This window comes from Pseudochaenichthys georgianus, unplaced genomic scaffold (assembly GCF_902827115.2).
Source record: "Pseudochaenichthys georgianus unplaced genomic scaffold, fPseGeo1.2 scaffold_894_arrow_ctg1, whole genome shotgun sequence".
NCBI lineage: Eukaryota > Metazoa > Chordata > Actinopteri > Perciformes > Channichthyidae > Pseudochaenichthys > Pseudochaenichthys georgianus.
Window position 1 is genome coordinate 12190 of NW_027263428.1, and position 27597 is coordinate 39786.

Here is a 27597-nt window from a genome sequence, read left to right on the forward strand (position 1 = left end):
AACAAACACGTGGGCCGAACCGGACGACGAGCTTCTTCCTCCCGCTAAGCCCCGCCTCCACGTTTCCATGCATTGGCGCGCTTCGCTTCTGTGACTGGCTCCCTGCTCCTCCCCGGGTGGCGGTGACTCTGTAGTGGGCTGCGGGTGAACACACAGCAGGCATGAGTGCGGCGGGTAGTGCTCGGTCCGGTTCAGCCGCTGGCCCGGTCCAACAGGGGCTAAAAGAGGCTCTAATCGAGACACTGAAGGCCATCCTGTCCCCGGTTCAAGAAGTGCGCGCTGCCGCGGAGGAGCAGATCAAAGTGCTGGAAGTGACAGAGGGTGAGTAGCCAGTTTCTCAAAGCTAGTTTGAGGGAGTTACCAGCGGCTAGCTGCCCGGTGTCCGCACTCACTGCCGGCATGGGCCTCCGCAGAGATAAGCACCATGCGGACAGCAGTGTGCTGCTTCCATCAGGGCTAACTCCGGCTGTGTTTGCTAAGCTGAGAAGTAGCTAACAGTCACGATAGTGTGGTAATTGTGTCAGGTCCATGAAGGCCACCTTTTAAGAAGTTATTTAGTGGTGTACACGTTAGCTTCAAAACTCTTATCTTGCCTTCTTCAAAGTGACGCAGACGGACAAATCACAACTAACCGTGTGTCACAATTGTAATGGTTAACGTTAGGTTGTAAGTATGTCACATTGAGCACATGGGGGACTGCTAGGACCCCGGCCCTTAAACAGCAGAGCAACAGGGTGGACTGGGTTATTCTTCTGCCTCAATAGGAACGGTCCGTTAGCTTTTATATCAGCGTATCACTGTGAGCTAGCTAAGAGATTCTCCCAGTTCTTTTGAAACTAAAGCAACAAAAACGGTTAGGAGAGCATTGGAATGTGACAACGTCACTTGGAAAAAGGGTCAGATGGGTTGCATGTCCTAAACCCCACTAAAAGTGTTATTTAACCGTTTATATATATACAGTGTTTACAGTGAGATGCAAACTGACTTCAAGAGGTCCCAGAAGTTACCCATCACTTAAACGTATATAACCATTTTTATGGTCGCTATGGCAACAACGGAATGCCCGTTGACAGATTTTCCTGCGAAGATGTCGCCCAGGGCGGTTCTCCGCGCCACCCTCCAGCAGCATCAGCACCATCAGGATGAGAGATAGCAAGACAAAAAGAACTACTGTCCCAGAATCCATCCATGCATACATAAAGTTCATATTACTTAATGTAAAGCATTCCTACACAAACATATTAATGTGCCCTTATCTGGAGACCTACTGCACAAAATTGGCTCTTTTGTTGTTGTTGCTCTTTCAGTTCTAGTTGTTTTGATAGATGTAAAACATGATACAGTTGACAGCCAGTTTCTATATTCTTTTTGTATCTAACAGTCACAGAATGGGTCTGTTTTCCCTTGTCCCTGGTATTAAAATTGTTATTATAGCATCTGGATATATAGTTGATGAAAATCCTAGGCACCATGGAAATAACCTTGTATCTTATGTTAACAATTGGGGACAGTTGGTGTTTTGTGGAAATAATAACCATCACAAAGGATTTCATTTTGATAAAGTCCTCAATCCAATAGGATGGGGACAGTACCTAGCAGCCGTAGCTTATGCTCCACTAGACTTTCCATTGTATGTCCTGCAATCCTCGTGCCCATGGTAAAAAGGCTAATTGTTAACTCTGTCGGCTGTGCTGCAGCGAGGCCGACCCTTTCCGCTGGCCCCTCTCTAAGGCAGACGCTCTACAGGACTGTCATCAGCACTCACATTGTCTTCTGGCGCCTGATGTCACTTTTAGTAAAACCCAGTTAATGAGAGAGCTGCATGGAGCTGAGGTTGATGCTGATCCTGAACTGTATTTATCTGCACGCAGGTCAGGCCAGGTTCACACCAGTGTACGCATTATAGCTCACAGGCTGTTGCGATGTCGGTGGCCTTGGAACTTCAATATATCAATGTTGTCATGTATTGTGGTACACCAACTCAAAACACCTAGAAGTTTGTTGTATTAAGCTGCAGCTAAGAGAATTCTGCATGTTTGTGTGTACGCTTGTTTTAATCTGCCTACTTGCTGTGGCTTTCTTGTGTTTTTCTTTTTTTACTTTTCACATAGTGCTTTTTTGTCATATTTATAATTAGCATACAGTTTAAATCTCAGATAAAATCATATTGTCCTTACAGGGAAAACTCAAGTGACGAAGAGAAAACAAAATTATCTAAAACCTAAATATTAGGAAAATCTACCACTACAAATAGCTCAAAATAAATTCAAGTCAAGGCATATTTGTAAGAATAAAAGTGTTTATTCCTTGTCAATAGATTTAGGTAACACTAGAAATTGGAGAGATTTTGAATTGGAAGGCTATTTATTTCCTGTTTATTAGTGTCTTAAAATCTTCATTACATCCAGTGTAATTCAGTGTTGTGGAAAAACACTTGAAATGATTCCTACCTAGCTTTTTGCCTTAGTGAGTGCTCTCAGCCTACTCTAATCATATAATGTATGTGCTGAGCTCATTTATTAATAATTGATTTTTGTCATTGCTGATGTTCCAGAGTTTGGTGTCCATCTGGCAGAACTCACAGTTGATCCTCAGGGAGCACTCGCAATCCGTCAGGTGAGTGTAAAAAAGTAGACATTGTGAGCAAATGATGTCAGATAAACGTCTCCGTTTTTTAATCATGATCTGCATTCTGTGTTGAGCTGACTTCCACTTATTTTCAAACATCTGTCTCTGTACGCAGTTAGCATCAGTCATCCTGAAGCAGTATGTGGAGACTCACTGGTGTTCCCACTCAGAGAAATTTAGACCTCCTGAAACTTCCGATCAGGTAATTACACCTTAAATACATATATTTTGTTTGTTACTGGAAAACTATCCCTGTTTCAAAAGTATTGTTGAACATAATATTCATTTGAGTTGTCAAACTGCTGTTGCCCCCTCCAGGCTAAAGCCGCCATCAGGGTGCTGCTGCCCAGCGGTCTGCGGGAGGCCATCAGCAAGGTCCGCTCCAGTGTAGCGTACGCCGTGTCGGCCATCGCCCACTGGGACTGGCCCGAGGCCTGGCCGCAGCTGCTCACCCTCCTGATGGAGATGCTGGTCAGTGGAAATGTCAACGCTGTGCACGGGGCCATGAGGGTCCTAACAGGTATGGAATATTATAAACATAAACACACTAAATCTGTACATCAACAACCTCCACAACATGAAATCTTGGTTTTTAGAATATTTATTTTTTATCATAATGTTTTTGTGTTGTACAAATATGATCCCAGTATTTAATGAACACTATATTTAAGGAAATCCTTGAGGGACTTTTTTATAAATATAAAACACTTTTTTGTTAATAAATCGTAATTCTTACGCCAGATGTGACAGTTTCACACAAAATACAGGATCAAATGAAGAAGTGATGACATTTTGGAAAGGCATGAAAAGTGTGACTTGTTTTATTTTTTTTAATGCAGCACTTGAAAGGGTATTTGAGATGATATAAGTTGTTGGAGATGCAGTGTTAACATTTGACATTATCAAGGAATTCAAGCAATATCATTTGTGCCAAAAGATGAGATTTTAAAGTTACAAACAGCATTTCATTACAGGTCAAACACAATGATTTGTTGGGAAAGCACTCCTGTCTTACGGTTTATCTGTATTTGAAAGTTGTATTTTGTTTTCTTTAAAAGAATAAAATACTTGACTTAAAAGGTCCCTGGAAGAAATAATGACGTCAGAAAACATATTTTAAATCTTTTTTTGTTCATGTGACAATCTGTTTTGCTTTCAGAGTTTACTCGGGAGGTGACTGACACACAGATGCCGCTGGTGGCTCCTGTCATCTTACCTGAAATGTACAAGATCTTCACCATGGCAGAGGTATTTCTACACCACATGTTGTTGATCTATTTTCCAAGGGCCAGAGCAGCAGCACTGCATCTTTTTACTTTAAATTGCAACACTTCTTCTTTAAAAATGTAAATTGAAATAGTGAAACTTTTCCCAGTCTAGTTCTTAAGGTATTGTAAGCATTTTATATTGTAATGGATACACACATTTTATTCCAACTACCATTTGGAACTGTGCGATGTTATGTCCCTGATAAAGTCTGAGATGGTTCTGCTCTGCGTCTCTTATGCGGCTTTCACACCAGCGCTTTTCAGTTTCTAGCTCCGAGCGGGAGCTTTTCTGCTTCAGCTCCGGTTTCCCTTTTCAGCTCCCGCTCTGTGCACACCGCCCACTGGCGCCCCAGAGCTGCCCTTGCTGCGTCATGACGTCACCGTTTACATCGCTGATTTGCCATCCAACGGCAGCCATTACGGCGCTCACAACAACAACTGCGTCGGGTCGATGATCGTGTTGCTTTTAATCACACGAAGCCAGAATAAATTGAATAACGACTTCTCCAACCTTATACTTTTCTCCAGAGTGCCGTGGTTCATTGTTTATTAATGTGTTTCTGCAGCATTTACCGACCGCTGCAGTGCTGCTCTTCCACGGGAGTTTATTCTCCCGTTAGCTCCCGGTTAACTCCCACTGCAGCGGCCGCTCTAAAGTATTCACTGTCCGACTCACACAAGCAGCTGATGCATATCCCCAGTTCCCTTAGCCTAAGTGAATGTGTGTCAGTCTGAATTGACACTGTTTGGTATCACAACGCTGTTATGAAAGTTTCTCTGGTATAAAACGGGTGATGTTAGCATAGCAACCGAAGCTAAACTGACTACTTGCATCCGATAGCTGCAATAATACAAAACAACACGTCTGCCTCTCTCCACAATGATCGATAACTGTGAACGGATGGTCAAAGTAAGGTACAAATAAACAGAATCACACGAAGCCTGGTTAGTGTTGCCTGACTTTATAAAGTGTGTTTATAGGCACTACTGCTTGTAGGCAGGCATAACGGTCGACCCATGTTCAGGGGAGGTGGGTTTAGTTTCCTGCACGCCTCGACGTAAGAGAGACGTAAGCGACGTCACCTCTTAGCTCCAAAGCTCTTGCCTCTGGACCGACAATTTTTTGGAGCTGGAAATGAAGCGGATTCCGGAGCTAAGAGCCGGCGCAGCTCCAGTGTGAACTGGAAAACCCGGCGCTTTTCAGGCTCTAGCTCCGAGCCGGAGCTGAAAAGGCGCTGGTGTGAAAGGGGCATTATAGGAAGTTTCAGGGACCTTTCTAATGTTGCCTCCTTGTTGCAGGTGTACAGTATTCGTACCCGATCCAGAGCCGTGGAGATATTCACCACCTGTGCCAACCTCATCTGTGCTATTGAAGAGCATGAGAAGGTGAGTCATAACAAGATATACAAGGATATTTTCTCCGATATTATGTGAATAAGTAGATATTACATTTAGTTTGAATCAAATATATGCAATTTAACTTGTTTTACTTTTGACTTAACTCCCTTTTTCACCCAATGAGTTGCAGTTGATTTGATTCATCATTTATAGTTTTATTTAACTTTTAAAAGTCCACATTTCTTGAAAACTTTGCCAACGTCTTGCCTATGACTTGTCAATAATGTGTATGTAATAGGGATGTAACGGTATCGTGGTAAATAAACATCCCAATACTGTTGTGAGACTGACAAAATCTACCGCGATTTTAAATTCTTTTTTAAAAAAATATTTTTTTTTAAACACTTTTTTTAGTTTTAAAGCTTTATTTAACCAGATGGTTCCATTGAGATCATCGATCTCTTTTTCAAGAGTGACCTGTCCAACATGGCAGCAAGTAGGTTACAACATGAACACAAAACAACAGATAACACAAAAGGACATCGTATTTACAGGGCTACATTTACACACATAGAGACATTGACAAGTACCAACAGTATATTTATATCTCTGTCAATAAGCCTCACCTTCTTGGCAAACACTGTATTGTTTTTGAAGTGGTGGAGAGACAATGCACAGTTTGACCCACTGCTGTCACCCATGGCCAAAGCATATCTCTCCGTCCCACTGAGGTGGCGTTAGACTTTTTCGCTGTCCGTCATTTTGACAGACAGGATCGTAAAATATCAGTCATAATCCCTTATTACCCGTCGGGTCTGAACAGTTCACGAGAGAGCACGCTCGTGAGCTGTCAACGGGGTAGAGCTGTGCAATTTAATCGATCCTGCGATATATATCGATATTTAGTTTTCCGAGAAAGTATCGATATTTCAGCCGCGGGTATCGATACATTAAGTCTGATAACTGTGTTCGTTATTCTCGCATCCAGGGGAGAAGCTTTAAAAAGGAGACTAATTGAGTCTCTGAGAAGGTTCAAATGTATACTTTAATTAATAAAAAGCGCGGTAATGTTACAAGCAGAAGATGGTTCAGTCAGAAAAACAGCTGTGTTCTGGCTCTCGTGAGCAAAGGGAAGAGAGCGAGCTCCACCTCTCCAGCTGTTATATCTCCTCTGCTGGCTCCTCCCTGGGGGCCGGCCCTCCACGTCTCCAATGTTCGTTGTTGCGCATTACAGAGGATTCAGACATTGTACATTAAATATATAACTAAACACGCCTTTTCTCCTCCTTATCTCTTTCATGACTTTTCATTTAATACATTTTAAACGCTGTAATCAATACTCCAAAAATACCTCACGGCTGGTATCATTTCCGGATGTTGTCTCATGCTACCCACGTCTGTAAACAAACGTATTCAAATAAACTGTACCTTCATTTAATATTCAGCAATAATAATATCTCGACGTCTATAGTTGTAGTGTTGAAATCAGTAGGTTTCGGTGTGCAACACTCCGTGTCATATCGCTACTTCACCTCTATAGTAAATGGTATATTAGCCACATGCTAAATGCTAACCGGAGATGAAGGATTTTCAGAATAAAACGGCATTTAAACTGACGGTATGTTTAAGGTACTTTATGCCATCAAAACATTGATTTTAATTTCTAACAAGTCCCATTCAAATCCCCCGTGTTCTGCCACCTGCTGCACCTTTTAATTCTCCATTGTCCATTGTGATACTGCACTTTATGTACTTACGTTTCAAAGGCTTGTAAGCTACAGTTTGCACTGTTTCAATAAATGAAACACATTTTCTCACCACATCTTTTGATTCATTTTGTCCAGCATTTGCAAGCTGTAGACTCTGTCAGAGCCATATATTGTATAATTGATGCTTTCAGTTTTCAGTTGAATTAATTCAATCCAAGTCAATGGAACACTCACAAGATGTCACCAAAATCACACTGTCCCTTTTAAAATCTTTCAGAAAATGATATAAGTGTATCGAATCGTATCGTTGTCTGAATATCGTGATATATATATCGTATTGTGAGCTGAATATCGTGTATCGTATCGTGAGATTAGTGTATCGCTACAGCCCTACAACGGGGGGGGGGGGGGGCGGTGTTATGCCGTGTGTGCATGCACCTCGCGGGAGCGCACACAGCGTAAAGCAAAACCTCCCAGACATGTGTTGATCTGTACGGCAAAGTACGGTTTGGAAACTATATCATTTCCTTTTGGAGGGCATGCATAACACCAGAGCCTCGCTGCGGGGAAACGTTGGCGCTGTTCTGAGTTTGTTCTAATCTGTCAGACTGCTTTCAGATTTTTCCGTCATTGTTAAATAAAATATTCAGTTAACGCGACCACTGCTGTCCCAGCAACATCAGTACCAAGCGAGAGAGTTTTTTCCAGAGCAGGGGATATTGTAAATGCCCAAACATCCCAGCTTATAAATACCTGGAAATGTGGACATTCTCATATTCCTAAAAACCTGTCTGATGATGCTGAGTGAGTGACTAGTAACTATTATTAAATGTCCTTGTTTATTTGTGAGATGCAGTGGCACAAAGAAAATGCCTACTTTGTTTGGTAGTACTATAGGTACAAAAACACTGGTTTTCTTGTTCCAGTCTGTTGCTGTCACTTTGTTTTTGACACTTTAAAATACTGCTATCCTACTAAAATGCTGATTTATTATGTAATAAAGAAACATTTTCCGAGTAAAACCTTTTTTTTTTTTTTCTCCTTTATTATTCAATATCGCGATAAATACCGTACCGTGGACTTTTTATCGCGATATTATCGTACCGTGAGTTTTTGGTATCGTTACATCCCTAGTATGTAATGAAACTGTTCCTGCTCTGTACTTGTGTGTGTAGGGTGCAGCCAAAGCGTTGATCTTCCCCGTGGTGCAGCAGTTCACTGAAGCGTTTGTGCACGCTCTACAGATGCCCGAGGGACCCTTGTCTGATAGCGGTCTCAAGATGGAAGTCCTAAAGGTGAGAGTCTGCGAGTAGAAGTGTATCGCAACGTTCACATGTCTCAAAGCAGAAGTTGTTACTTGCATATGAGATAAGACAAGTAAGTTTTAACTTGTATGTATTCGAAATTAAATGTTTAATAGATTGAATAGAATTGGGAGGGATGAAACCCTCTTTAATGGTCACACATGCAGAGCACACAGCACACACAGTGAAATGTGTTCTCTGCATTTAACCCATCCAGTACCAGCAGTCTAGTACTAGGAGCAGTGGGCAGCTATTGTACAGCGCCCGGGGAGTAATGGAAGTGAGGGGGGGGAAGGGGAGTGTCCGGTGCCTTGCTCAAGGGCACCACGGCAGGGCAGGAGGTGAACTGGGACCTCTCCAAGTAGCAGTCCACACTCATGGGCAATGCACATGAGGCCAGAAGAGTACATTTAATTTTTGTATCACATACACCATTTCAAATTATGTTAAATGCAAACTTGAAAACATATTGTATAATATTGATCAACATTTTATCCATAAGTTGTATTTATTAATGGTTGGATTACTCCCATGTAAACATAGCCACATTATAGCTCATTAGCCTAATGGTACAAAAACACCTTACAGACTTCCAGCATAAAAACCTTTGCCTGCCAGGGGAGCCTTTTGAAATCTACCTGCATTTGGGAATGTCTGGGTGTTCATTTCGGTGCGTGTAACGACTGTCTACTCTTGATGCTTTGAATCTGTATTTCTCATTCTGTTTTCCTTCTTGCCCCCAGGCAGTAACTGCGTTGGTGAACAATTTCCCCAAATCCATGGTGTCCTCAATGCAGCAGATTCTACCCATCGTCTGGAACACACTGACTGAAAGTGCAGCTTTATATCCTTTACCATGCCAAACAGCACAAGTGCTCATTTACTGCTGTCAAAGCATCTTTAAAAGCTTCTTTAGACTAATAAGTGAAACATAGTTGTTCTGAGTTATAGCTAGGGTTGGGTATCGTTTGAATTTCCACGATTCTGATTCCGATTCCTATTCTACTTTTCGATTCCGGGTTCTTAACGGTTCTCAATTCCGATTCTTTGAGGGGCAGGGTAAAAAAATGATACATGCTTCTTCCACCAAAAAAATTACATTTATTCGAGAAACTTTTACACAGGTTAGTTTACAGTAATATTCACATTAACCAGTCTGTTTATATTCACTACTATGTAACTGTAACCTGAGAACCACTGAAGCTACAACAGTCCAACTTTTAAAGGAAACGCCCCCCCCCCCACATTTAAAAACAGTTCTTGTTGAGAAAAACAAGCATATCTGCCTTCTCAGGCATACCGGGAAGAAATGTTTGAACATTTTAATGTAAAATGCTTCAATCTGGTGCACTTTATGCAGAATTACTAGAGACTAGATCGAGGGGGTACATAGACACCCATATGAAAAAGATTGGTTTACATTCGGTTTACATTTTAATAAATGTATAAATATAAGTATGTAAACATAACCAATAACCTACCATAGCCAATAACAAATACATGTAACATATTTTAGTTTTGTTGTTCATTCATATCTTATTTTACTATTTTATTTATGCATATTTATTTATCTCCAGTTTAAAACGATATGTCTGGTTTACTGTCCTATAGTATACATTGGAATGATTTCAAACCTGTTTTATCCCAATAATTATAAAGGAGTGCCTTGGAAATATGTGTTTACATAAATTGTGATCAAAACGTTTGAGACCCACTGAGATAACTTAGACTAAAGTGAACTATCTAAACACTCAAGAGTCCTTTACCTCACTGAGCTGTAGTTATCAGCCTCAGTCTGACTGGAGAGGACTCTCCCTCCACATCATTGTAGAAACATCTTCTTCTTCCGTTAGAGCAGCTAGCACCAGATGCTAATAACAACAGCGCTGGTACCGGTGCACCCTCCCTTTCTCCCTCGCTCGCTCCCACTTTGGCTGTGAGCTGCGGTTGCCAGATAAGCCAACATCCCCCATTTTCATCACTTACAGCGCCCATCGTACAGGGCGAATGAAACGTGTAACCGTGGTGAAAAGGGTGTTGCATTTACTTAATTATGAATGTTTACATCAAGGCCGAACATTAGGATGAGCACCAACGGTCAAAACATTTTTTTTTCTCCCAGAGCTGTCAGCGCGGCGCCTCCACAGATCTGGCGCCCTAGGCGAACATCTATAACGCCAGTGCGATGGGCTGGCCCTGGTCTCAGGTTACGCTGTAGGAAGTGTAGGTACAACCATATATATATATATATATATATATATATATCTTTGGGTACAACGCTACATTTCCCGCCCCTTCGCAGTCATACAGTAGGCTATGGAGAGCGATAAGAAACATTTCCTCAGGCATCGAAAAGCGGAACCGAAATTCACATGTCTAAATGATGCCGTTGGAATCGAAATGTTGGAACCGGTTCCGAACCGGAACCGGTTCTTGGTACCCAACCCTAGTTATAGCTACAGGTTCACTTCTTAATGGCACTTTTACTATTGGAGTTTGTGATCACTGATCCCCCTCAACGCATAGGCTCATCCTGTTACATGGAAGTCACATGATTACTAATCAAAATCAAACATTTTGATATTAAGAAAGACTGAAAGAATAGTGCATGTTACAAATCATTTACATTTTGGAGAGTTAATTGAATAATGAGAATGGAAATCCTATGCAATGAGTACTGACAACTAGATAAAACAAATAAAGAGTAACAGTATTTTTGTACTGGAGTATTCCTTAACCAAATGTCCACCTATGTGAGAACAGAAGTCAACTACACAGAGGAAGTGGATGACCCTGTAGACTCTGATGGTGAGCAGAAAGCTTTGTCACATTTGTTTGAAAAGTTAGCGACATTCAAAGCTTCATTTCAATCTTCTGATATTTCTCTTGGCTCTTTTCTGCAGGTGAAGTTTTGGGCTTTGAGAATCTGGTGTTCAGCATCTTTGACTTTGTCCACACGCTGCTGGAAAACCACAAGTTTAAGAGCACAGTGAAGAAAGCACTGCCGGAACTCATCTACTACGTCATCCTGTACATGCAGATCACTGAGGACCAGGTGAGGAACGGCCGGCAAACATCAGAGGAAACCTTGGTTGGCAAAGATGGATTTATGAGGTGTAAAAAAAGTGTTGGTGCCATCTTGTTTTTTTTTCCAGATCAAAGCGTGGACAGCAAATCCCCAGCAGTTTGTAGAGGATGAGGATGATGACACCTTCTCCTACTCTGTCAGGATATCTGCTCAGGACCTGCTGCTGGTGAGAAAAAAACCTACAAATCTTATTGTAAAATTCCACAAATCCAAAAGGCAACATTTTAAAGACCAAATTGTATTAACACCTTTTATAACAGTTACATGTTAACTAGGGCTGCAACAAACGACTAATTTGATAATCGATTAATCTATCGATTAATGAAACTATTAATCGACTATTCGGACTATTACTGTACGCCTTGCACAATTTCTCAAACGCTCTTATTTAGCCATCAACTTTTAGATTTAGCTTGAGGTTGTTTTAGGCATGTGGAAACTAACAATGAGGACAATAAAGATGAATACTTGATTCAAAAATACATATATTATTAAATGAACTTAACAAATTGTGAACAAAATTAACATTGCTTTTTATTTAAATGAAATACATAATATTTCACATCAAAAGAAACCACAGTGTTTTATCAAATCGTATTAAATAATCTGATGACAGAACTGTAAACAGAATAGCTGAAACTTTAACAAAATAAATAACTCAGTTACCTCTAATCATTAACCCAGGTTTGTATAATGTAGTTAGCTCTGTGTGTTGCTGCTAGCATACATAACACCTGACGTGGAAACGTTACTCGTGGATGGAGCTACAGAGCTGCTAGAAAGACAGTGGAACCCGGTGCATTCCTCCGTCTGGATGTGGAGCACTTTTGATAAATGTTTAGACAAATTGCTCGTGTTACCGCCCTTACATGCTAAACTCTTATTGCACTTTTGGCAACGAGCATCGAGACGGGTAAAGTTGAACCACACCTCGGAGCGCGTTCTCTCCGCCATCTCCGCAGTGTGTTGCTGCATGTGGCAGCTGCGTGTGTGTAAACTGCGTGTGTGTAAACTGCCCCGCCCCCTCGCACACAGACGGGGGAGAGAGATCTCGTCTGATCGAAAATACATCATAGACGCATTTGTTTGTCTTTTTGCATATTAGAAACTAGTTGACGACACTAAGACTGCGATATAATGTTTTTGTAGCAATAATACATGACATATATTTTTTAAATGTCTCCAGTGCCGATAAAAAGACCAATAACGTTGGAGCTTAACGGCACGTAAAACACACGTGATGACGTCACCAACGAATCGAAGACTGAATTAGTTGTTATGCGTGTTAACACGCATAACAACACAAACAATGAGAAAGTGGTAAAAATAAATTGTACCAAACACTGTCTTCTGATACTCATCTGAGTAACTCACTAGGAAAGTTATGTGCACCCCTGGTTATAGTCCACTAACGTCAACAAGCGCTCAGGTCCCAGCTGTGCGTCTCAGTTTTCAGTGTCCCCTTGTTTCCGCTGTGCTTTGAGCTTCTTGCAGCGTTTAGTATTCAGCGTTTCGTCAGTTGGTGAAGGTTTTCTTAATGCTGTGCATGTGTTGTCAAGTTAGTTAAGATGTTTCTTCCTTTTTCAAGTGTTTTTGGCACCTTTTTTGTGTTACTTTTAATTGCATTGTTTTTTTGAAACTGCAGCGCCATTCTCCTAATGGAAGTGTTTTGGGCCGTTGTAATGCGTTTGCACCGATAGGCCACCTTACCTGTCTTCATTTGATATAAAATCACAGCTTATTTAACTGTACAGCTGAGTGAGTTCCCTATTAAAAATTGTCTGAGGAAGCTTTTCACACCTTGTTTCTTTTAAACGAGGTCCAGCAGCAGTCAATAACAGCAGCAATAACAATATCTCTACACTTAGTCCTGAAAAAAACCCATTTATTTCTCTCCTTGTTCCTCTCCTACACATACAGCCTCCGCAAACACTAGAGGCATCTGTTGAACCTTGTTGCCTTAGTCCTTTAAAACGTCTGGAAATAGTTGTTTACTTTCGATGAGTGATGTTCTTCAATCAATCAATCAATCAATCAATCAATCAATGTTTATTTATATAGCCCAATATCACAAATGCTACATTTGTCTCAGTGGACTTCACAGTTTGTACAGAATATCAGTATGACAATACTCTAATATTCTTGCAGTGTTGAATCATAGGGACGCTGAGCAGTGTGGTCACTTGTAAAACAGGGGTCAGAAATATCCAGCATGGATAGGTTTGCATTAGTTTCACAGCAGCCTTTGGTCCACTTGGAGAGTGAGTATGATGATGACCTTTGACCTCTGCTTGCAGGCTGTTGCTGCAGAGTTTCAGAATGAGAGCGCAGCAGCTCTGGCAGCGGCAGCAACCAGACATCTCCAGGAGGCCGAGCAGGCCAAAAACAGCGGCAATGAGCACTGGTGAGTTATTTATTACATCTCAGTGTCTTTAAACTGTCCAATTTGAGACACTTTTCACCTGTCCAGACTTCTGCTTTGAGTCTGAAATATATGTATCTTTTTTTTAACCAGGTGGAAGATCCATGAGGCCTGCATGTTGGCCCTCGGCTCTGTAAAAACCATCATCACAGAGAACGTGAAGAACGGTCGTATCCAGTTTGACATGCACGGTTTCTTGGCTGGTGTTATTCTCGCCGATCTTAACTTGGCAGGTCAGTACTCAACCGACTCTGAGAAATGATCTACAACACACATGAAAAACTCTTGAATCTACCATAAGTAGGAACTTTGTGACTGACCTTACTTTCTCTCTCTTGCTCGTCTCCGCTCGTGTGGTTCTTTGCTGTCCAGCGGCGTCTCCGTTCCTCCTGGGCCGGGCTCTGTGGGCGGCCAGTCGCTTCACGGCTGCCATGTCTCCGGAGCTCATCCAGCAGTTCCTGCAGGCCACCGTCAGCGGTCTGCACGACAACCAGCCGCCCTCCGTACGCATCTCCGGGGTCAGGGCCATCTGGGGGTGAGCAAGCTGTGTTTGTTACTGTTTTTAACTGCTGAAACCTATACAAAACATCTTGTTACATTTGTTATCTATGAACACCATTTTTTTTTTTTTTTTTTAACCAGAAAAAACGGTATGGATGGTTCCTCTCCAACGGAATCAATTAATTCTGGTCTTTCATATAACTGCTGAACATTTTTAAAACCCCACAAATAAATGATTCCATCAGCAGACAGTCAGAGGGGGTTCAGACCCACATTTGAAATGTGGGTTTCTACCAAAAATGTGCAATATTTAAGTTTTTAAATCGTCACTGGCTAACTGACTTAAAGGTCCCATCATATGCTTTTCTGGTTATTACCCGTCACCTTGTGTCTTATGAAGCTTTTTCTGCATCTAAGCGGTCTGCAGAGTCACAAACCCTCAAAGTACACCCTGTAGCGAGTACAACTCTAACACAGAAAAGACCTGTCTATGCTGCCCCAGAACGCCTCGTTGGAGATTTGTCTTTTTCCATTTTTATCTTCCGAGGTATACTGACGTCACTAAGTCTGGAACAATAGGCACACAGCTATAGAACAATAGGCACACAGCTATAGAACAATAGGCACACCCTCTGCCAGGGTGGACTCCCGAGCAGGTCAGGAGTAGGGATGGTTATCATTAAGGTTTTAACGGTACTACTACTTTTATCGATACCGCTCATCGGTTTAACAAAACTAACATTGCTTTTTATTTAAATTTAAATACATAATATTTCACATGAGTTTACTCCGTGTGTTGCTGCTAGCATACATAATACCTGACGTGGAAACGTTACTCGTGGATGGAGCTACAGAGCTACTAAGACAGTCTAAAACGGTGCATTTCTCCGTGACTTTTGGTAACGAGCATTGTTACCAAAAGCTCGTTACCATCGAGACGGGTAAAGTTTAACCACACCTCGGAGCACGTTCTCTCCGCCATCTCCTCCGTGTGTGTGTTGCTGCATGTGGCAGCTGCGTGTGTGTGTAAACTGCCCCGCCCCCTCGCACACAGACGGGGGCGAGAGAGATCTCTCGTCTGGACTGGAAAGATCGAAAATACAAAAAATAATCATAGACACATTTTGCAGTCTTTTTGCGTATTAGAAACGGAGTTGGCGACACTAAAGCTGCAATATAATGTTTGTGTAGCAATAATACATATGACATATTTTGTACATGTCTCCAGTACCGATAAAAAGACAGATAACGTCGGAGCTTAACGGTAACACGGTCTTTAATAATTCAGCCCCGGGGCCCGTTTAATACCGGGGCTCGGTACCCATCCCTACTCAGGAGTACACACGGCATCTATTGCACGTCTGTCCGTCCTGGGTGAGGGATCCCTCCTCTGTTGCTCTCCCTGAGGTTTCTCCCATTTTTTTCCTTTCAACTGTGGGTTTTCTCTGGAAGTTTTTCCTTGTACGATGTGAGGGTCTAAGGACAGAGTGTGTAGTTTTTCTCATACTGATATTCTGAACAATCTGTGCTGTTGTATTTGCTGTAAAGTGTCTCTACTGTAGGCTATTTTTATTATATGTACAGCACTTTGGCTCGACCACAAATCGTTTATGAATGTGCTATATAAATAAAACTTGATTTGAACTTGAGGAGTCCTCCCCGCGAGGCTCCCGGAGCGGACAGTGTGAGGTGGATTTTTCTCTGTATTTCCCTGGATGCTGGATATAGACCAAGTGCCATGCCAGCGGACACCGCTTAGCTAAGTTCAGGCTGAGCTCCGCAATGTTGCACTAACATGGCACGCAGACCCCACGCAGCAACCAGGAAACAACACCAGTAATCCAGCTCACACTGTCCGCTCCTCGAGGCCCACAAGTCGTAGCAGCGAGCCCCGCAACGTCCCGCCAACACGGCACCCAGACCCCACTCAGCATTCTCACCTGTTTGTCATTACTGGTGTCATTTTCTGGTTGCTAACAAACGCCATTGTAAAACATAAACACTGATGTTCCGCTGTAACGGTGGTGGACTCATCAGAACAGAGTGGGCGAGCTGACCAATCAGAGCACAGTGGGCTCATAGGGAGGGGGGTGGGGGCAGGAGCTCCAACAAGGCATGTAGGACAGAGAGTGAATACACATACTATACAGAGATGATGTTTGAGAAACCAATGTGATTTTGGAACATTGAACAATGTAAATGTATTCTAGTAGACCTCAACAATGGAATTATGATCAGTGGAAATTGCCAAAACATGGGACCTTTCAGATAAAGGTGTTGGGTTGATACCGTCTGTTTATTAAATTCTGCTTTCCTCTTTGATCTCCAGGTACTGTGATCAACTGAAGCTGTCGGAGAGCACCCATGTCCTGCAGCCCTTCCTCCCCAGCATCCTCGAAGGACTCATCCAGCTGGCCGCCCAGTTCAGCTCAGAGGTGCTCACCCTCGTCATGGAAACCCTGTGTATCGTCTGCACCGTGGACCCCACCTTCACCACCAACGCAGAGAACAAGATCTGCCCCCTCACCATCGCTATTTTCCTGAAATACAACAACGGTACTGCTACAACTCCTCTGACAATGTCCTCTATCAGACTACTTTCATATCAAACACATCATTTTAACTCCATTCTTAATCTTTCTGGCTTAAATAGGGGATACATTGTCAAGATTTTTTACTTAAAATATGTTTTGGATACTTTGACATAGATTTTGAAAGAAAGCATATTTGTGTTAAACCTTCTACATTCTCGAGTTTTGAGAAATTGTTCAATTGGAAACCAAATCTTTGTAAAAAAGACATATTAACCTAAAAATGCTGAGCTCCTTCCTTCTTGAATTAGGCATCAGGTTTACCAGCTTTCAAATGAATGCACCACTTCTATGTGGCATATACTGTTGACCAGCTATTTCCTCCTAGGGACTCCATTTTCCCTCTTAACGCATAAAGGGTTCTACTGTATTTCGATAGAGATCCATAGTTTAATATGTCCCTTTTTTTTATCTTTGTCTCCTCTTCTTCTCAGACCCTGTGGTGGCGTCCCTGGCTCAGGACATCTTTAAGGAGCTGGCACAGATCGAGGGCTGCCAGGGCCCCATGCAGATGCGTCTCATCCCCACGCTGATCAGCATCATGCAGGCTCCCACCGACAAGATCCCCTCTGGACTCTGTGCTGTGAGTAGATAGAGGCACTGACATTGTTCACGTGTCTAGATATGGCACATCTAAACATTTTACAGGACCAAAAAAGCCAAATAATCAGCTTTGGTCTGCAGGGCTATCTTGTTTTTTAACAAAATCAGACCACTTTTCGTCTCCCTGTGTCTGTGCTACAGTCGTCCATCGACATCCTGACCACAGTGGTTCGAAACACCAAAGCCCCTCTCTCAGAGCTGCTGGTGTGCCAGGCTTTCCCTGTGGTGGCTCAGTGCACCTTACGCACTGACGACAACACGATAATGCAGGTAAACACACCAAAGTTAATTTTATTTTGCATTTCATCTCAACATGAGCGTAACTGTCTGTGGTATTTCTTTATCTAAGTTATACCTCTAATGTATAACTTATTGTGTTCACATAACAAAGACTTCTTCCTAATTCTCTTCTGCTCACACACTTCTCCAGAACGGAGGCGAGTGTCTGCGGGCGTACGTCTCCGTGGCCCTGGAGCAGATCGCTCAGTGGAGGGACGAGCAAGGCAACAGCGGCCTCTGGTACGTCATGCAGGCGGTCAACCAGCTGCTGGACCCCCGCACCTCGGAGTTCACGGCCGCCTTTGTGGGCCGGTTGGTTTCCACTCTGATCTCTCGGGCGGGGACCCAGCTCGGGGAACAGCTGGACCAGATCCTGAGAGCCATTCTGAGCAAGATGCAGCAAGCGGAGACTCTGAGTGTTATGCAGGTAAGGGGAGCAAAGCTCATCTGTAGCTGTTACTTCACCAACAGGCTATCTTCAACACCTCATTATTCCCCTTCCTCCTCCTCCCCCTCCTGTAGTCTCTGATCATGGTGTTTGCCAACCTGGTGCACTCCCAGCTGGAGCCTCTGTTGGAGTTCCTGTGCAGTCTGCCCGGCCCCACGGGGAAACCTGCCCTGGAGTTTGTCATGACGGAGTGGATGAGCAGGCAGCACCTCTTCTATGGACAGTACGAGGGCAAAGTCAGGTCAGACAACATTCTCATTCATCATTTCTACAACTATTCTCAGACATAATTAACCAACACACATTCAAATTAGTTATTTTAAGTCACACCGATTGATGCACCATCTCATTGGTTGTTTTATAATTGTTTGTCCTGCAGCACGGTGGCTCTCTGTAAGCTCCTTCAGCACGGTCTCAACAGTGACGACAAACGCCTCCAGGACATCGTGGTGAAGGGGGAAGAGATCTACAGCCATGAAGACGGCATCCGCACACGCTCCAAATCTGCCAAGAGTAAGGAGGCCAATGAGAAAGATCACATGACGTCCACACGGGGATGGATGTTAAGAGATGTACAGCAGTTTTTGTCTTAACGCTCATTATTCTTTATTTCTCCCATCACAGACCCAGAGCGCTGGACCAACATTCCTTTGCTAGTGAAAATCTTTAAATTGATCATCAATGAGCTGTCGACGGTCGTGGAGGCAAACTCCAGCAGGACGAACGCAGCCGACTGGAGTCAAGGTGAATACAAATACTACTAATGCTTTGACAATACACACTATTGAGGAGATCAAACCTCTATGCCTATTTCCTGTAATAAATGATTGAGGGAAAGTGATACAATCAGGAATTTCAAACAATAGGTCAATCTTAATGTCAGGACACTTTTAAAGACTGCTCTTGATTGTACCCTTTTTTTTTGTTACATTGCATTTTTGTATTCAATAGACAAAATAGCAACAAATATGGGATACACTGGAATAATTCCTAAATAACATTTAGTGAATTTTGACTTTCTGTCTCAGTTCAACTTTTGATACAATTGGTTGCAGTGGTTTTTGGCACACTTAGCAGGTGAAGCCTTGCTTACAGATGTCAGAGCTGTGTATTAACCTGTACACTAAAGAGTAGGACAGCAGACATATTTATCACCAGCTGTTGTTTGCCTCAGATTCCAGTGGTATGTGGGAGGAAGATGAAGAGGGCGACGATGATGATGAGGATGAAGGGGTGGCAGGGCAGCTGCTTTCTGATCTCATCGCCTCCAACAAATACGGTACGAGTAACTCAGCAGCTCCTCAAATATTCCGTATCTTGTCTTGAATTTCCCTTCTGATTAATTCTGTTACCTGGGAACTTTGATTCAGGTCACTAAGTTTCAGTGGCTGGTTTGTTCCTGTTTTACAGATGATGATTATTACGAGGATGATGATGAGGATGATCCAGATGCCTTGAAGGACCCCATATATCAGATTGATTTGCAGGTACGCAGACTCTTAATCTTTTAGTTCCACGAATGAACAAATGACACCATGCTGGTCAGTCACTTTGGGCAGTGGATGTTATTTTCAGTCTGTCTTGTGCATTAGGTTTAAAATGCGGCTTATTGTGGAACATTAAGGTCTATTGAACTTCGCTCTAAATGCATTCTGGGAAGATCCGACCCTTAAATAGTTGCAGCCATCGACACTATGGATGTATAATAAGAACTGGATACAGCATGGGAGGCGGGGCCTCGTTCATTCCTATGAGAGTTGCTCATTGGCGCATGAAGACAAAATGGCCCAACTTTTGAGAGAGCGAAACGTCACGTATTCATTAATGCTGTCAAAATTATCGCGTCAGCGGCGGTAATTAATTTTTTGAATTAATTGCGTTAACATATTTAACGCCTTTAACGCATGTGCAGAATGGCCCGCCCCATACATCCCACCAGTGGCAGCGCCAGGGTATGGCTGGGGTAGGCTACACCCATACCAAGAAATTACTTGGCCCCACCATGAAAAATGATGTTAAAGTAAGCAAAATAAAGTCTGCCAACTCGCACGGAGTAAATTGCACAGACAGCAGTTAGTAAGATTGATTTCAGCAGCCACTTGTCTGGAAATACCGAAGATCAGAAACGGTTTTGAAAACTTTTGTCACGTAGTGAAAGTCTTCTCAATAGAACATCTTTGATAATGTCTTCTGGCCAATCAGAATCAAGATAACGGCGTGGTGTTGTTGCAGGAAGTCCTGACAGAGAATACTTTTGCTGTAGTACAGGGGTGCACATAACTGGTACGCAGGTTATGTGCGTAATCTGAAATGCGTACCGTCACTTGTGTCACAAAGCGCATTTGCGTACCGACGTACTTGTGAAGCTTTTCCAGAAGGCGGTTAGATCACCGGACGACAGAGTCGGTCTCCGTGTGCACAGACAGGGCTGCTGTCAACGTCGGTCTGTACAACGGAATTGTGCCAAAAACTACGCCAACCGGCACAGAAACATTTTATAATAAACATACATACTGTATGTTAAATGGATATATCCGCCTTCTTTCATTTATCTTTCCATTCCCACAACAATATACATAACGAAATGGCATATTTTGGACATAGTTCGAATGGTGATTAATCATGATTAATTAATTTTTAAGCTGTGATTAATCTGATTAAAAATTGTAATCGTTTGACAGCCCTAGTATTCATATAATCATATAATCCGTTCTTATTCAGGGTGTCCGCGGGGTCTTAAAAAGTATTAAAAGTTGATAAATCAATTTAGCGAAAATTAAGGCTATTAAAAAGTATTAAACGGCATTTTCCAAGGTATTAAGAAGGTCCACAGCAACGACAACATGAAACACCCTTTAATTTACTGAAACAACATGTCGGGAAACCCCCTCAATGTGGCCCCATGCATAGCGTGCCATAAAATGCTGCTTCTTATTTTAAGTTTCGTTGCCTTGCTCCGCTCTGTGTGGGGGGGGGGGGTTTATCTGCTGGTGGACTACCTGAGAGATATACAGCAGGAGAACACGCCGTCCACCCTGCGTCCACCGCAACCATGCTCCGGGTCTTCTTCGCTGCTTTTGGTGTATTTTGTGGCGGCAGCAGCGCCACTTACAGGCCTGGCATATGTACTACAGCGTTTCCAGCATTTCCAGCGGTCTAGTGTGAACGGACACGTTAATGAATCGAATGCGTGTGAACGGAAGACTTTTTTGCGTTTGCGTATGTGTTTTACTGTATGCGTCCTCGTGGGGCCGGGGTCTAAGCCAAACTATATCCGGTCACAGAGATCTGCTATTTTAAAGTAAGGTCAACACATATATATATATATATATATATATATATATATATATATATATATATATACAGTCTATGGTCAACACATATCGACCCTAAATATAGTCTATATTAAGAACGAGAAAAGTCTTAACATATATATCGTTTTTTGTAAACATATGACATGTGTGAGGGTGATTACGTCAGAGCATCGTCCTATGTGCCGGGCTTAGCCCCGGACAGCCCCAGCCCAATTTAACCCCTGGGTATTTGTGAGGGAGCTCCGATATGGCATTACCGCTGAAGCTCACCAAAGTTTCATATATTTCATAGTTCAAAGTTTTGTCAATTGTTTTGTTTATTGGTCAAATACTGGTTTCTAATGGTTTCTGAGGAGTTTTACTGGAATGAAAGAGCACAGAGTACAGAAGCAACAAAGCAGCATACTGCATTAAACCTGACCTTCACAGAGAGGTTGAAGTTTATGTGGAGAGGAGGCTTCAGTAGTCTGTCTGCACTCTGTTTAGTTGTGCTATCTTACAATCAATATAGTAAATGTGAGGTAAAGTGTGTCGCCAATGTAACCGGTTAGAACTCGAAGTTGCGATGAGGTCTTAAAATGTATGGAAAGGGTCTTAAAAGGTATCAAATTTGACTTCAGGATTCCTGCATATACCCTGTTATTGTGCATTCATGGGTAAAGGTAAAACTCATGCAGTACTGAACTAGGGCTGGGCGATTCTTTTCGGTTTTCACGATTAATTTGCATTTTTACTTTCCTACGGTTTGTGAAATGGCTGAACCAAAAAAATCGCGATTTTAAAACATTTCTAGACTCCGCAGATTTGTTTTGCTTTAAGGGACTCCGTAGTAGCTTACTCTCTCACTTTCCAGAACGCGCACAAAACTCAGCCACATTGCCTGTGACTACCCGATCTGCAGCTCTGCCCGATCTGCTGTTGTTATGCTGTGTTCGTTGTTCGTTGTTGAGCATAACAGAGGACTCAGACATTGTACATTACATATATAACTAAACACGCCTTTTCTCCTCCTTATCTCTTTCATGACTTTTCATTTAATATGGTTTTGAACACTGTAATCAATACTCAATACAGGAAAAACTTCACGGCTGGTTTCATTTCTGGTAGTTCCGGATGTTGTCTCATGCTACCCACGTCTGTAAACAAACGTATTCAAATAAACTGTATCTTCATTTAATATTCAGCAATAATAATATCTCGACGTCTATACAGTAGTTGTAGTGTTGAAATCAGTAGGTTTCGGTGTGCAACACTCCGTGTCATATCGCTACTAAATTCACCTCTATAGTAAATGGTATATTAGCCACATGCTAAATGCTAACCGGAGATGAAGGATTTTCAGAACAAAAGCTTAACAACTGCGCACGAGAACTTCTGGTTTTTCAGTATAAAACAGCATTTAAACTGACGGTATGTTTAAGGTACTTTATGCCATCAAAAACATTGATTTTAATTTATAACACTGTGCGCATGTGCAGAGCTGCAGATCGGGTAGTCACATAGCCTACTACAATGACATTCACCGCTTCACCGACAGATGTACCATAAAAATGTCCACGAACACAGATGAAGAACTCATTCCTAAAAAAGGTGCTACTTCAGTTGTATGGAAGTGGTTCGGGTACAAGCGGTCATACATAGAACAAACAACAGTTCTGTGTACGGTCTGTAGAAAGACAACTTCCTAGAAAGTTAAAGGGATGTTATTTTGTTTGAGGGTCTTTTTTTATTATTCATTTCATTATCATTATTTATTATTTGTTGTATTTCATTTTACAAGTTTTTTCAGGGATGGCCTACAAGAGATTTTTTTTTCAGTTTGATTTAAAAAAAATCTTTGCACATTAATGACAGCCAAGTGCCGTGGTGCTGTTTTTATTTTATTTTTTTTATTCTTGAACAACTGATTTGTTCACATAGGCCTAGACTACTTGGTAATCTCATTTCTTTTTATTGTGTTATTAAAGAAAATATGTATTGAAATGTTGCCTTGGTCTGGTTTGTTTAGAAAAAAATCGAGGTTTAAATCGAAAATTGTCCATTAGTTAGAAAAAAAATCGAGATTTTATTTTTAGGCCAAATCGCCCAGCCCTATACTGAACACGTCACATGAACTTGCCGGGCGGCGCAGTCCCGTGGGTTAGATCCGCGTTCATAATGCCGAGGAAAATAACTCAGAATAACGTTATTAGCATATTTTACAACTTGAGGACCGAATGAGAATAAGGGCTATACAAGTCTTCGTACTGGGTAGTTTATTTAGTTTAAAAAAAAAATTACGTCTCTTTTCCCATGTTAGTCAATGGGGAAAAAGTATTTCCGGGCCCATCGACTGATACGGAAGTGTAGTACCGCCGTTTGGCCATAACGAATATTTTCCTCAGAGTCCGGCGCACTTCCTGGGGGCTTGGTGGACACCAGCAGCAGCAGCAACCCAATGCCAGTTCCACCCTAACCCCTAGATTCCACCGGGTCCGTCTGCGTCGCGTTACGGCTGCTCCGTGTTACGGCTGCTCCGTGTTACGGCTGCTCCGCGTTACGGCTCAGAAGCGTCTCGGCGCTGGGCTCCGCTCAAAATAGGATTCAAGTCTATTTTTCGACGCGTTGCAGAGGCGCCGGGCAGGAAGTGGATCGGTCAGAGCATCCGGCCCATCTCCCAAATAAACTAATTCTGCCGACCCTATCCCTCCGTAGTCTTTCAAGTAGGAGAAATGCCAGCGTTCTCCTCCGGTTTACAGGCACTGTGTAAATTATATATATAGAATAATATATTATTTTTTTATCACTAAAATACAGCAACACATCTTTGATTCGTGTCGTTTATAACTGGGATATTACAATTATTATTAACTTTGTCTGTACAAAGTAGCCTGTCCAGGAAATATGCCCAAATCAACAAAAACTGCGAGCCGGCAGGCAAGACGCTCCGCTTCTGAAATGCTTCTGAAAAGCTTCTGAAACGCGCCCAGTAGGGTATGACGCCGGAGGAGGCCGGACCAAAACCGTGGCAAAGCTGTGACGCGACGCAGACGGACCCGGTGGAATCGAGGGGTTAAGCTTAGACCCTCACAGGCTTCATCAAAGTTCAATCACCGGGGCTTGAAATGGTATATAATAAAGGGAAAAGGACACACATAATTGTGACATTACACATCTGGAAACAACACATCTCAATTAATTAATTTTTTTTAAAAAAGGAAGCCACACCACCAGTTTATATTTAACAATCAGCACTGTAGAACTTTTTCATTTAGCCTCTTATTGTCAATATCTTGAGATACCGGAACACAGATCTTCACAACACCAAGTCTTGCTTTTTAGAGAGGACAACAGACAAACTTATTTCTTTCTTTTAAGTCTTGCATAATATAGTGTTTTTTTTTGTTGCAATATGCCTAGTTTCATGTAACAAAAAAATTCTACTTTATAAAGAAATAAGTGATGAAAAGTCCAGCATTTAATAGTAGCTAATTTATTTTATAAAATTGAAAGCGTTCCTCAAGCAGCATGTGACCATGGCTAATATTACCAACCCCTAAGACTTCTCTTCAGGAACGGTGACAGAAAGCCCAAACTGTGTGAAGATTGGTATTGGTTTTCTGCCTTAATGGTAAAGCAGATCAAGATGCTCCAATTATACAGGGGGCTTTAGGGGGAAATGGGGCCAGCCTGGTCGGATTAGTCTTTAAGGATAAAGCATGCAATTTGCACAACTGATGAATAATTGTTACTTGATTTTCCAGCATTGTCTTTGCATAATGTGTTTTTCTAACACTGTAATAACAACTGTTGCCCTGCACTGTGTTTGTTCCCAGGCTTACCTGACAGACTTCCTGACTCAGTTCGCCCAGCAGCCGTGTTACAGCATGTTCTCCGGACACCTCACCTCCACCGAGAGACAAACCTTGCAGTCCATAGGACTCTAGCCTGAGCTCCTCTTCCATCTGAACTCTCCTAATACTTGTGCGCTTACATTTAAATTTAAAACAACGTATCAATGGAAAGGAGAAATGGAATGAGCGAGGAGGGAAACGGGTTAAAAGAGACGGACAGCACTTACCCATAACTCCCTTTTTCTACGTGCTCACGGGATGAAGGATTTTGCAGATGTTAAAGCGAGGAGGTGAGAGACTCCCTGGTCTGTTCCTGGCGCTACTCAGAGGACTCGTCATTTTAGAGAAACTTCAGACGGACGAGAGCATTGGACAAAGAGCTTGAGGCTTCACAGTAAGACAGGTGAAACATGAAATATGAACAGACTATTTTGCTATGTGCTATTTGTAACTTAGCCCATTCTTTTTGTCATTTCTGTAAAAAATGCAACATAGAAAATGCTTTCAACAGACTACACTGATTTGAAGGAAGTCAAATAAAAACAAACATTGTGATATTTGGGGGAGGGAGAGAAATATTGGCAGCCTTTTATTCCACAAAAAACGTTAACTGTTTCTGACAGGAAATAAAAAGTTCTTATACCGGCTGTCATGTCTCGGGGTACGATGGGTATTTGGGAAATTCTAACTGTTGCCACGGTGATTCGCAGCATTGTCATTTCCTTGTATACCCATTGAAATATGGGGTGGATAGATTTCTAAATAAAAGTCCAGAAAGGACAAGATTTCCAGATGTCCAGATTCCTCTCTTGTCTCCCCGAAATGTGGGAAATACTGAAATATGCAGGTCCTTTTTAATCACGTGTTCAAATAAATCTAAAACTGTAAAATACATGTTATTTACATTTTTCTTTTACCTATTTATGGAAATTGAAAGTGTATTGGTTTACATATTCTGGTTCACTGTACAGTTGAAGTTGGTGGTGATTTGTGTTTTATATTTCTTAACCATTTCAGCTCAAATAAAGTATACAGTAAAAATGTAGACATTATTATAATGAATTTTATTTAAATAAAACACTGAAAATGACATGGAAATCTCAAGGTGTTTAAAATAAAGGGGATAAATCATAGTACCATGTGAAACTTGGTAAGTTACACCAAAGGTCAATTAAATGTTATTCCAAGAATAATTCATTTTAATAAACAGTCAATTATAAATTCATTTTACTACATTGACAATACTCAAAGTCCCATTGTTTGACAATATAGTAAAACACAGTTGTAATCATATAACAAACAACTTTATACGAAAAGTAAAACGTTGTGGACCATAACACTACATTACTACACAATAATTGTCCTATCATCTTACAATTTCATTATAAACTACATTTAATGTTTATATGCTGCTTACGAATGCTAAATAGGGGGGTGTCAAATAAAGTACTACTGATTAGGCTGTCATTTCTGCCACAAACTACAGTCTGCTGCAGATGTCTAATCAGGCAAAGGGGAAACACCTGTGCATGGTCTTTAACAGGGTTACCTTGTTTAATGCTCATCCTCCTGACTTTATCATTTTTAGATGCATGGCACATCTGGTCTTACACTATCATACAGCAGGCTCCAGATGTTCCACAAGGGGGAGGTGTTACCCACTGGCTTCATCATTAATCCTTAAAATAGAAATGTGCTTACCTAAAAGATGATTTGAATTGTCATTGTGCATTTATATTTTACAGTCAACCTAAACTTTGACCGATGATACCCAACTATATTTCTTTATCTTTTTATTTAACTTTATTTTATATGTATTTATGTTTAATTTACCAACACAGAACATGTCTTGAGTAGTTGTTCTCACTTTATGACGAGGTTTTTTGTAAATGCAAAATCAAAGCGGTCAAAATCCTCTTCGTTTTGGGAGGGAGGGAGAAAACTGACCTCAAGGTGCATTCAATGCTGCTCGTAAACATAATTGATAATAAGAACCATTCTTAAAATAATGCTAAGTATCTCAATATAATGACTTTTTGATATTGAAATAATAACATAGTCCAAAACAATGAGAACATATGTCAATAAAGTAATGCTTAGCATCTCAAAAGAATGACTTAAATCCAAATGGTTGTTCAAAATGACAAACAAGCGTTCTCAAAATGATGACTTAGAATTTCATTTTTTTTTTTAGATTAGTCATTATTCGAGATACTTCATGCTATGTTAGTTTGTCATTTGGTGACTTACAGGATGTATTTGATCTTATAA

The 27597-nt window shown here is 41.6% G+C and overlaps 1 protein-coding gene across 1 annotated transcript; it reads left to right on the plus strand.

Moving 5' to 3' along the window:
* ipo9 (importin 9) lies at positions 1 to 26416 on the plus strand. Its single transcript, XM_034080121.2, has 24 exons — positions 1 to 321; positions 2555 to 2616; positions 2744 to 2830; positions 2947 to 3148; positions 3788 to 3876; positions 5196 to 5282; positions 8119 to 8238; positions 8991 to 9091; positions 10997 to 11055; positions 11151 to 11302; positions 11403 to 11501; positions 13633 to 13739; positions 13851 to 13990; positions 14130 to 14292; positions 16588 to 16814; positions 17284 to 17432; positions 17594 to 17722; positions 17883 to 18158; positions 18254 to 18420; positions 18559 to 18692; positions 18804 to 18923; positions 19354 to 19458; positions 19590 to 19666; positions 25309 to 26416. Exons 1-24 carry the CDS (start codon positions 162 to 164, stop codon positions 25417 to 25419), a joined length of 3123 nt encoding a protein of 1040 aa, XP_033936012.1. The 5' UTR covers positions 1 to 161; the 3' UTR covers positions 25420 to 26416.
* The last annotated feature ends 1181 nt before the right edge of the window (positions 26417 to 27597 follow it).